This window comes from Nannospalax galili, unplaced genomic scaffold, assembly GCF_000622305.1.
Source record: "Nannospalax galili isolate Female #2095 unplaced genomic scaffold, S.galili_v1.0 scaffold211, whole genome shotgun sequence".
In the NCBI taxonomy this organism is placed as follows: domain Eukaryota; kingdom Metazoa; phylum Chordata; class Mammalia; order Rodentia; family Spalacidae; genus Nannospalax; species Nannospalax galili.
This window is the reverse complement of record NW_008329624.1, coordinates 3,071,375-3,083,079: the sequence shown is the minus strand read 5'-3', so window position 1 is coordinate 3,083,079 and position 11,705 is coordinate 3,071,375. Positions and strand designations below refer to the sequence as shown.

At 49.0% G+C, this 11,705-nt stretch overlaps 1 protein-coding gene across 4 annotated transcripts in view; it reads right to left on the bottom strand.

Moving 5' to 3' along the window:
• Synj2 (synaptojanin 2) overlaps window positions 1–11,705 on the bottom strand; it is a 105,632-nt gene that overhangs the window by 49,830 nt on the left and 44,097 nt on the right. For all 4 annotated transcript variants that reach the window (XM_008839488.3, XM_008839477.3, XM_029566745.1 and 1 more), the window contains 2 exons: window positions 9,962–10,232; window positions 5,711–5,936 (listed from right to left, as the gene is read on the bottom strand). In XM_008839488.3, coding sequence (XP_008837710.1) covers window positions 5,711–5,936; window positions 9,962–10,232 — 497 coding nt within the window. The remainder of the gene's footprint in view (window positions 1–5,710; window positions 5,937–9,961; window positions 10,233–11,705) is intronic.

Sequence of the window (11,705 nt, the reverse complement as noted above, 5' to 3'; positions counted from 1 at the left end):
CCAAGGGACTTTCATGCTTCACTCCGATGACCCATTGGCTAGAAGTGCTACTTTCAGCCTCAATCTGGTTCCTTTTGAGTCCAGACTTCCTCAGAACTAGCTTCCAAAAACCCCAGCAGGGCATGTGTGGGGCACCTGCTCCACCGGGGCAAGCTTCTCTCCCTCCCCAGGATACCATCTATCTCTGAGTCCCCTCCCATTATCACCAGGTCTGTATATAACCCAGTCACCAGCACAATGAATCTTCTGCGGCACTTCCATGCTGAGTGAAAGAACAGCTTGAACCCTTGTACGGCTGTCTCCTTTCACAGGTGCCATTTTCACAGGGCATTTGGAGAGGGATGTGGGCTGGAGAAGGATGCAGGTAAGAACTAGGAGAGGCCCATCTGCCCAGCAGTGTGGCCCCAGGCACTTCACTGAATCACTATCAGCCTGTTTCTCTCTCTAAATGCAGTCAATGCCACCTGGTGCTCAGACAGTAACTTTAGGCACATAGTCCCAGCTCAGAACAGTCACTTGGAAAACGTCCCGGCTGTAGGTGGATGAGGCCACTTACAGAGTCAGGAGGGCAGAGCAGGGACAGGCACTAGGGCAGGTGGGGCTAGGCTGCAGCAAGCAGGGGTGGGGGAATAACAGACGGGATATGGAGGGAGATCAGAAAATGCTACGGTCCTAAAAGGCAAACAGGAACCCCAATACCAATGACACAGGAGGCCTAGTAGGGACAGTGACCTGGGCCTAAACAGCCAGGAAGGCCACCCTGAGCAGCCTCTTTCATGGAATGGTAAGAGAAGAAACCAGTGGCTTCAGGAAGGGAGAGGCAAACCATGAAAACACATAAATATGTGACGCTGTCATGTGGAAGGCTTATGGCAGGCTTCTGCTTCTAGATGTAGTGTTTACAAACCCATACCTTCCCATCTGCACCCTTGGGAGGGCACACACAGTCACCCTGGCCTTCCTGGGTTAGTCAGGAGTGGGATCGTCAAGAGCCAAATATTTATCATGCATCCTTTTGCTGACAGGACTTCTGGGTTTGTTTTTCCTCATAGTGAGTCACAGGCATGCACTGAGCCCACTGGTTATGACTCACAGCTGAACTGAAAAAAAATTCCAGGTTTCCTCTCAAAAAGCCAAGGGCACACAACACACAGTGCACACATACACCCACAACATGAGTGTACCATACACATCAAACAGTGTACATCATATACAAATGTGCACACATCGTACAAGCACAAATACATGGACTTACACACAGAACACATGCAACGTATGCATACACACACCACACAGGTGCATGGATGCAAAATGTACATGCAGATATACATGTGCATAGACAGACAGACAGACAGACAGACAGACACACACACACACACACACACACACTACCTATGTTCTTGCATGCCCAGGAGCAGGTAATGTCCCTATGGTCTGAGGAAGCAGAGGCCCTGCAGTAGGCACTCCAGGCCCCACAGGCCCTTGAGCAGATTCTGCTGAAGAGCTAAGAGCTGGTTTCCCAGTTGCCATTGAGGCCAGCCCGGGGAATGATGCCCCAGGTTTCACTTTCTCCCCAGCTTCATGTGGTTAGAATGCACTGGGACACTGGTGGCTGAGCCAGCATGGGCCCCCACTTCCCATGTGGTCTGCTAAGCAGCCTCAACGCACATACTCAATAAAGAACTGCTCTGGGTTTAACTCTACAACTTTCATGTCCAGTTGTGTGTCTGGTATAGATAGTGACTGTGAGGTTAAGTTACATATTCTCAGCTGTCTGTGTTTTAGACTGTACAGCAGATGACAGTGTCTGGCTGCCCATCAATAGTCCTGGGAGTCAGGTCACTGGGAACTTCATAGAGAAACCAGCAGTGCCTGGCCCAGAGGAGGTAAAGCGATTAAAAAAAATAAAACAAAAAAACCTAGGACACCACAAAGGCTTATGGGAGCCAAGAAATCCTTCCTCCAACCCTGAGCAGGCAGGGGAGGTTAAGCAGCAACAAGCTTCTATGGTTTCTCCCTTCTTAAATACATTTCGAAATTTAATCCCCATTATGAAATAGTGATTAGAGCTCTGCCTTTATCAACTGATTCAACCATTCATGCAATTAATATATTAACTGGTTATCTCGAAAGTGGATTTTCAAATAAAAGCCACTGTGGACAGGCCTCCTGCGTGCTTCCTGTCTCTTACCATATGTTGTTGGATCCAGAGGATCCGACACCCCATACCTCAGGACGCTGTCAGCAAGAAGGCCAGTACCAGATGTGGGCCCTTGACCTTAGCCCAGATAAGCCAAAAGAACTCTCTTTCTTTACAACTTACCCAGGCTGTGGTCCTGTTATAGCAACACAAAACAGACTAAGATAAGGCCTTACCTCCCTGGGAGTGGAGCAGGCTGTTCTTATCTTTAAGCTGAGCAGGCTGCCCCAAGGCGAAGGTTTAGATGTGGTGTAAAGGCCCTGCTTCTGAGTACTGAACAATGACTTGGGAAAATGGGGGGGGTGCACAGGGGAGGGGGGGGGCAACATGACACGGGGCGGGGGGGGGGCACAGGACATACAAGTCACTGGGTACACAGCCAGATATAACTAGAGCAAAGCTCAAGTCTGAGTCTGTGGAAATGCCAGTCTTAGAAAATGAGAAAAGCAAGATCAAAGGGAAATTTTTCCTAAGCTAAATGCCCTGCAGCCAAACACGGGCCTAATGTTATGGGTTCAACAGTATCCCTTCCAAAAAATATACTGAAGTCCTAACCACCAGCATTTCACACTGTGACCCTGTTTAGAAACAGGGTCTTAGCACACGTAATTGGCTAAGTGAGACCATACTGAAGGAGGTGATGCCTTGATCCAGTATGACTGGATCCTTATAAAGAGAGAAACAGAGAGGAGGAGTAACAGAAAGAAGCTCCCAGGAACCTGGTTATACCTGAGCCACAGAAGCTCAAAAAGTGAGGAAGAATCCTCCTGCAGGGACTTCCACGAGACTACCAGCCTGCTTGACCACGATTGCAGTCTCCCAGTCTCTAGAACCCTGAGAACAAAGACCTGTTGTTTTAACGACCCAGTGTGTGGTACTTTGTTATGGCAGCCCACTCTTATGTTCAGGTTTAAAATGTCCCATCTTGGGCCAGGACCAGAAAAGGTCACCAACAGCCAAAGCATAGAGGTGAAGATTCTGCAGGATGCTGGTCCTCAGGCAGGACTCCTTTATTAAACCTCACTCACCCAGGGCTCAGGAAGCATTGCGGAAGAGGGGGCAGAAATGCTGTAAGAGCTAGGGAGGAGGTGTATAACCATATGGAAATAAGAGTCCTCTAACCTCCTGGGGCCTTGCTCATACGAACCTACAGCAATGGGGTCAGCAAACTCAAGCAGTCAAAAACCAGTATAGAACAGGGGAGATGGACAGCAAGCCCCAATCCTAGCTGAAGAAATATTGGCAACTGATTACTGCTGGGTGAGAAAGAGTTGATCTTCCTAAAGTGAGACTCTAGATAGGCTGACTAGACTTCAGTGGATGAACTTGCACTGAGGGGATGTCTGGGGACACTAACTTGACACAATAGGCCTTAATACAAACGACAGAATGTATGAATTCCATTGTGGGAGGGTTGGCGGGGCTATGGGAGGGTGCCAGTGGGAGAGAGGGTATAAAGATGATTAAGATGTTCTGTATGAAATACACAAAAATTCAATTAAAAAAATTTTTTTAAGTCCCATCTTGGGGCTGGAGAGATGGTTCAGCAGTTAAGAGCACTGGCTGCTCTTCCAGAGGACCTGGGTTTGATTCCCAGCACTCACATGGCAGCTAACAACTGTCCATAACTCCAGTTCCGACACCCTCTTCTGAACTCGGAGCATTGTACGACATGAGCGCACTTGTATACATGCAGGCAATACATGCACACACATAAAATAAAAATAATAAATAAAAAACAGTGGAGGGCAGTCGTTTCTCTAATGACATATTTGATAAGATATAATAAAAGAGACCACAGTGTTTTTAAGCTGGTTGAAAGCTAAAGACCTGGAAACTATCCCCACCAGGACCAAAGAAGGGATCTTCCTTTGGGCTGGGCCCAGCGTTCCTCTAGGACCCAAAGGCAACCTCTGGAATCTGCTTCTGGTACCAGGTCCAGGGTCTGTGCAAGCCGATTTGCATCAACATTGCTTTCTGTCAGCAGTGTTATGTTCCTGGCACAGGACCCAGTTCATAGTAGGCAAAAAATAATGAAGATCTGTCCAAGAATGGAATGGTCAGAAATGTAGGAACACAAGCTAAAATAAAGGTAAGGCAGGAATGAAGGTGGAACACGAGAGCCTTTGGAAGTTCTTGTCACCATGCAGATATGAGCAAGAAAAAAGAAAGCAGCTTCCAATTGTGGGGACAAGTATTCTCTGTATTCTCACTCTTTTTAAACCAGATAGATTTTTTTTTAACAGCCATATGAATATCCAGGAGGGCAAGCGCCTCCCCAGATAGTAAGTACACCTGCAGACCTTGTGAGGGCTCTCTCTCCAATGTCCCTCCTATGAGCAGTGATTCTAAGAGGAGCCTCACTTTTGTACCTTCAACAGGCACAGTGAGTTCTCTCAGGGTGGACCCCTATACTAGTTTGAGTAAATCCTGAATGAGCGCACAGAACCTCACACTCAGTAGAGGCAGATGTGCAAACCTGTGCTGGAACCCATGGGTTGAAGCCTCACAGGATGCCACTGCACAGCCACAGAGTGAGGAGGGCTGCAGAGCCGCACCTGCAGGAACGCATGGGGTGCTCGTGGCTTGCCGCCCAGAGCAGCATCACACCTGCACCTCTCTGGGGTTTTCCTTCATTCCACTAATCCCACCTGCTGTGCTGCAAGGTGGCATTATCCTTCAGGGTGCAAGTCAGAGCAAAACAGGACAGGTGTAAGACAGCCTCTCTGGGAGTGAGATCAGAAGGTAGGAAAAGCAACATGGAGGCATTCTACAGATGGTTCCCCTCTGAAGGAGCTGACAGCAGCTGCTGTTCCATGCGCACGTCACATCTCCCAGGTGCTAACATGCTTCCAGAATGAAGCTTTGGCTGATGGGAAATTTTTAAGTTTCTCCTCTCATTGTATTGTCCTAAAAAGATTTTCCAGCTCCTAGTGCAAGTGGTACTTTCAGACTGAGGCCTCCATTCCAGATTCGTTTTACTTAAAGCATACTAGAGGGCTAGGGAGATGGCTCAGTTGGTAAAGTGCCTGCCATGCAAGCCCAAGGACCTGAGTTCAATCCTGAGCACCATGTAAAAGCCAGACACAGTGGCACGCGCTGGTAATCCCAGCACTGGATAGGTAGAGACAGGAAGACCTCTGGGGCTTTTTGGCCAACCCCACTCTAGCCCAATTGGTGAGCTCTAGATTCAGTTATATACCTAAAAATAAGGTGGACGCAATTAGGGAAGACATGTCTGGCCTCTGCATGTGCACACGTGTGCTCGCACACACCTTAAATAAGCAACATCTTTTCAGAATGAGGTGTGAATCAAAAAGACAGGCTGTGCAAAGCAGAGGCCACATTTTCAAGTAGCACTCCAGTTACATACGAGGAAGAAGCCATGATCAGAAAGCCGCTCACATACATTAGGGCCCCTCTGCTCACAGTAGAAAACATACTTCTGTGAGTCTGTGGGTTGTATTGACTTTGAAGCACTCAGTGCCATGGACAGGCCTGGATACTCACCTGTTCTGTCTCCACGAAGTTGGACACATGGCCATCATCATTCACACCGCGCGTGAGGAATCGAGCACCAGCGCGCTCACAGCTGATACGAGAGATGAGACAGGCCTTGGCCTGCTTGTGCGAGGCATAAACCGTGCGGATGGTCACCACCCCACAGATGACTTTCAGCAACCAGTCACTGCAGCTCACCTGGTGCTGCCTCAGAGGCACGTGCAGTAGCTGGTTCCTGCAAAACAGTCCATAACCAGTTTGGGTTACCTTCAGGCCCTACAAATCCCCCACACAAAGCCAAATATTAAGGAGCTCCCTGTAGGGGCCCAGGGCTCAGTTAGATGAGGCAGTTGTGCAGAAATTTCCTCCCAAAAATTCCATTCTGGAAGGAAACTCCTTAAGATTCAGGAAGTCCTAAAGGAAAAAGCTCCTTAAAACTCAGGAAGTAGCCAGGCGTGGTAGCACACCCCTTTAATCTCAGCACTTGGGAGGCAGGGGCAGCCAGATCTCTATAAGATTGAGGCCAGCCTGGTTTATATAGCAAGTTTCAGGCCAGCTAGGGCTACAGGGACACCCTGCCTCAAAAATACAACTCACAAATCTCAGGAAGTCTCTGAAATTTCTTAAAATCCCAGGGTCCTTCCCTCTTCAAGGCTAGTAAAGGCTACTGAAGAGAGAAAATTGCTCACCTGTGACCCAAAGCGCTCCCTGAAAGGGGTACAGAGAGCTCCAGCTTTCCTGAGTCACCATCCAGCCTGAGGTGGGCTCTCAGTGATGCAGCTGCCTGAGTCATACCTGTCCTGTAAGTAACCCCCATCATTCTCCTGTAAGTAAGCCCAATGGGCTCAGTGATTCACCAAGTTGTACTTTGGTGGTATTGTCACTTTGAGCCATTGTCAGTACCCTATCTGTGGTGAGTAGATGTTTGTTCATGTCTCCCCAGGAACAGTGTCATATATCAGAGGCAAACACCTACTGCTTCATAGTGTACCCTGCATTTAGGACACAGATCCAGAAAGTTCTGTGTTTCAAAGATCCCAAATGGCAGGGCCAGTGTAATTTGTACAGGAGAAAGGGGCAAGAAGCCCTTTACTGAAGTTGCTACCAGGTGACAGGATGGACCAGAGGGCCCAAAACTGAGTGGAGGCACCAGGCACCATTCAGGGACTTTAAAAGAGGCCTTTGTTTAGACCTGTGCCTGCCACGTTTTGATTAGAATAAAAAATTTACCGATAGGCCTGGAGACATGGCTCGGTTAAGAGCATATACTGCTTTTACAGAGGACCCAAGCCAGGTTCCCAACACCCACATGGGTGGCTTACAGCAGCCTGTAATTCCTGCTCCATAGGACAAAATGTCCTCTGCTGGCCTCCGTGGGTACTGCATTCACACACCCACACACAGACTCAGAGGTATATACATAATTAAAAGCAAAAATAAATCTTCAAAAATCTACTCATGTTTTGATTAAATAATAATCACGGATTAGCCGGGTGTGGTGGCAAATGCCTTTAATCCCAGCACTCAGAGGCAGGCGGATCTCTGAGTTTGAGGTCAGTCTGGTCTACATAGTGAGTTCCAGGCTAGTTGGGGCTCCTGGGAGACCGTGTCTCAAAAAGATCAAAAAAAAAAAAAAACCATGGTCATGGTTAAAATGACAAATGATAAAGTACCAAATATGCACATATCATACATAGAATGAGTAAATAAGATGAAAGCAGTGCAAAGAAATCCAAAATAAATTTAAATATGATATGAAAAGAAAACCTAATGAAAGCTCCAGGATTTATTTCCTCTCCACACCGTGTGGACTGTTCTGAGTGCTGGAGTCTGTGATGATAATGATGGTGGAACCTGCACAGGTGCACAGAGCACCATTCCAAGCACTCTGGGGTAGACTGACTTAACCCAGCCTTGCGGTGACCCCCTGTGAAAGGTATTATCAGATACTCCATTTTATAAAATCCTAGGCACAAGAAGTGAAGTACTTACCCAAGTTCAAAGAGCTAGCAAGTGCCAGTATACTGTTCTTCAGCCCAAGTCCCTGGTTTTTATTTTATTTGCTACATTACTATTTATTATTGTTATTATTATTGCAGTGCTGGTGATCACACTCAGGGTCTCATGCTAGGTAGGCGAGTCTTCTTTCACTAAGTCACATCCCTGCTTCAGCCCCTCTAGATGAAGGCCCTACAGTTACCCAGGGCCATGTTACTCTCCCATCCCCATGAATCAGCCTCCTTCACCCCAGAGGCCCTGAGCATCACGTCTGGGTCCTGTCACCAGGGAATTTTCTCTTATAGAGTCTGAAGCAAATCTAGGTCACAGTGCCCTACTTGCTTAACAAAGGCAGCTGATTTCTGCCCTTCAGCTTCCTCAAAGACAGTTCCCTCCTGGAAATGGGTGCTGCGGTGGATCTCTGGTGTTTCTCAAAGCCTCTGCTCTCAGGTCAGCTTCCTAGAATGTGACCGCCGTCACTCTCCCCTGTGGGAGCCCTGCCCCTCACCTGGGCTCTTGCAGGTACAGTACTGCCCTGTGTGAAAAATGGCTAAGAAACCAACCTCACAAAAACAGGCTGCTTCTTCTATGTCACTCTCTGAACTTCTGATGATAAATCACCATTACTAGACATGTTAAATCTGCCCCTGGCATAGCGGTCAGGCCTCCAGACTCCAAAGTCACTAAGGCCCCTGTCACCAGAGGTACAGGGAGGAGCCTCTGTCAACTGGACAACTCAGTGTTGACCCTCTGAGGAGAACAGCTCAGATCCCAGGAAGAAGAGCTCCAAATCCACAAAGGAAAATAGCTTCCAAACCTCTGCACAAGACCTTTCCATCCTTGGCCCACAGCTTCAGGGGCCAAGGCACACGCTGGTCCCCACAGAATGGAATTAGAGATCACAGGAAGCTGGCACCTGGCACCTATAACTGCATAATGTACAGGCACACCTGTGCAACTTGTTGGAAATGTGGAAGGAATCTCAGACCCAGTCCTGACCTGCTGTACTGGAGCCTGTATTGTAACAAGGCTGGCAGTATTTCATTCTAAAGTCTCACTACATTAACTGGCAAAAACTCAATCACAGTAGAGGTAATAGAAGGCTATAGGGGCAGGGATCTGGGGGATGCATGTGGGGAGGTGATGAGGGTCACTTTCTCAACAGAAGTCAGGAATTCATGAGCAGGGAGCCGAAGCCCCAAGGAAAACCTTCACCCCACCATGGGAACCTCTGCTGACCTCTATGGGCAAAAGGAGGCAGGCACCAAGAAAAGGGCAGGGATAAGCCTCTGTATCTGTCTCTGGAGACTGGTGGCTCCAGAGGGAGCTGCTTGGATTCTAAAGCATTGTTAGGCAAGGTTTGCTGGAGCACCTACAGCAGGGTTCCCACCTCTCTGGGTCTGCCTGCTTCTCTTCCATCTCCAGTGAGTCTGAGGAAAGCAGCACTGTAGAGCAGGCCTGGGCATTGTCCCTTGTAATCACTACCCCTCTCAGCTCCCATAGTACAGGGCAGGGTCATATGGCCCACAGAAGGGCCCATAGATGGCTGACATATGTATGGGGCCATATTCTCTCATGAACTCTACACATGCAGGATATCCCCTACCTTCAGCTTATCTGCTCAAGTTAGTACAAGTCACTTGGGGCAAATTGACTCTGTTTCCCCACATCTATAGGGATGGTTAAGCTTTGTGGTTACCATCTCGGGGTGTAGAACCAAACTGTCTGGGCTCAAATCCTGGCTTAGCACCCTCTAGGCATGTGGAGTTGGGCAAAAGCCCCCCAACAGCTCATGCCTCAGTGCCCAGATCTATAAAATGAAGTAGTAGAGCAGACCCTCCCTCATAGATAATTATGAGAATTCTAGTCATTACATGGGAGAGATTAGAATGCTGCTTAGCACCTAAGTGCTTTATAAATATCAGTGGTAAATATTTGGGCATGGATAACCAAACCTTTTGAGCTGCTCCAAAGAGCAAACCCAGGCAGAAGCCCTGAACACAGAACCAGGCCCACAGGAAGCCCTTGAAGGTGAAGCCCCAGTGCTCTTTGCTTCTGGAGATTTTCTTTTCTAGATCTACCTGGGACTCCATGAACACCTTCCTGAGCCTGCAAGGTTGGGATGCTGGGTAAGTTATCGTCTCTCCTTTCACAGAGAGAAGGTGTGGCTCTCAACTCCATAGTCAACCCAGAATTCTGTCTGCAAATGCAAGATGGAAAGCAAATGTGACCCAGAGTCTGCCCTATGACCCAGTGTCTCACCAGAAGAAGGAGGTCCCCCACTCAGAGCTGTCATCACCCTGCTTCTGCGCCCTGACAGTCAGATCAAAGCAGGAGCCATCATTGGGCCATGCGAAATAAAACACTCCCGAGCTCAGGATTTTCCTCAGGGCAAGCAGGCGATCCTCCTCCTTGGCTTCTTCCTGTAGAGAGTAAAACTCTGTGGCGGTGATTTTGTAGATCTCTGCATCTGGAATTCTGCCCACAGACGTGCAGCCTGTCACCAACACTAGAAAGCTCAGATGGCCACCACCTGGAAGAGACATTAGAGAGGAAAGCTGAAGGGCCATTGCTGAGTGCACCCAGAGTTAACCCAACCCTAACCCAAGGGCCAAGGGCAGTGCTTCCCAGCCACCCCAACTCCCCCAGCAACAGCAGTTCCACAGCCCATTAGAAATGTAGATTCCCGCCCAGCCCAGAAACCCACCTCTGCCCTAACAGACTCTCAGGTGATTCTGATGTGAAGGGCTTCCCAACCACAGCCCTTTCCCTTCCCAACCCATCCTCCTCCTCGCCTCCCAGCTCAGCTCTGCCCTGGCAGGTTGGAAGGAGGGATGTGGGTCCCAGATTTCTAGCTTCTGGAACAGCACAAGCCTTTGAACCATTCTCCCTTCCTGACCCTAGCCCTCTTCCATATCCAATGCCTTCCAATCTACCTTCCTTACCACCCTCTCCAGCCACTTCCTGGACTCCCTTACAGCTATAGCAGATGTGGCCTTCTCAAACCCAGCTGACAGCAGACCTTCCTGCTCAAATCCTTCTGTGCATCTCACTGGCCCCCAGGACAGAAATGGAAGACCCTTCTGAGGCCTCCTGCTCTGCACTCTGCCCTGTCCCATCCCTGCCCCACATGTGGATTGTTCCTAGGCAGCTGCTCTCCAGGACTGTTCTCTGCTGTTCCTTAAATGTGCCACATCTCCTTGAATTTGCTCTGTGGTTTTGCAGGAGACAGCCGCCCCCCGCCCCCGCCCCACAAATGAAATAAAGGTCCCACTGCAAGGAACCCATTCCCATCTCCCCATTCCCCTCCCTGCCTCAGCTCTGCTCTGGCAGGGTAGAAGGAAGAACTTCAGGTTCCAGCCTTCCACCTTCTGAACACTATGAGACTTCCTTCCCAACTGGGTGAACTCATGCCCCTCCTTCTAGTCCATACACAGCACCTACTCCAGGAAGCCTTTCCTACTCTCCCAAGACACAGTTGGGTACGCCTCTCTGTTTCAAAATCTCCCTAGCAACACTTGGCAGCAAACCCAGCAGCCTCCTCTCCACCTATGTCCTTCAGCAGATGGAGCTCTTCAGGGGCATGATTTAGTGCCACTTGGTCCCCCAGCAGCACAGGTGTGTGAGCACTTCCTAAACAAACTTCTGTGCAGGAGACTGACACACCCTTCTCCAAGACCCTGTCATATTGTCCCTGGCTGCTCATTTTCTGTCCTGTGTATCCTATTTCATAACACACGCTAACCAAGTCAGGAGATGGTGGCAATGCTGTGCCCCCTTCAAAGGACAGGGCCCAAGAGACACCCTCTTGGGGTAGATAATGGACCTGGATTTATCAGGAGGATGATCTTCCCACTCTGCTGAGGTCTAAGGGCTCTATTCCAGCAAGGTCTACTCCATATGGACAGCAGCTACTCACTATCTGAACTGATGCTCTGCACCGTCCTCACACTTCTCCACAGTCTGATAAAAGACCACAAAAATAGCCAATTCCACCCCTGCCACA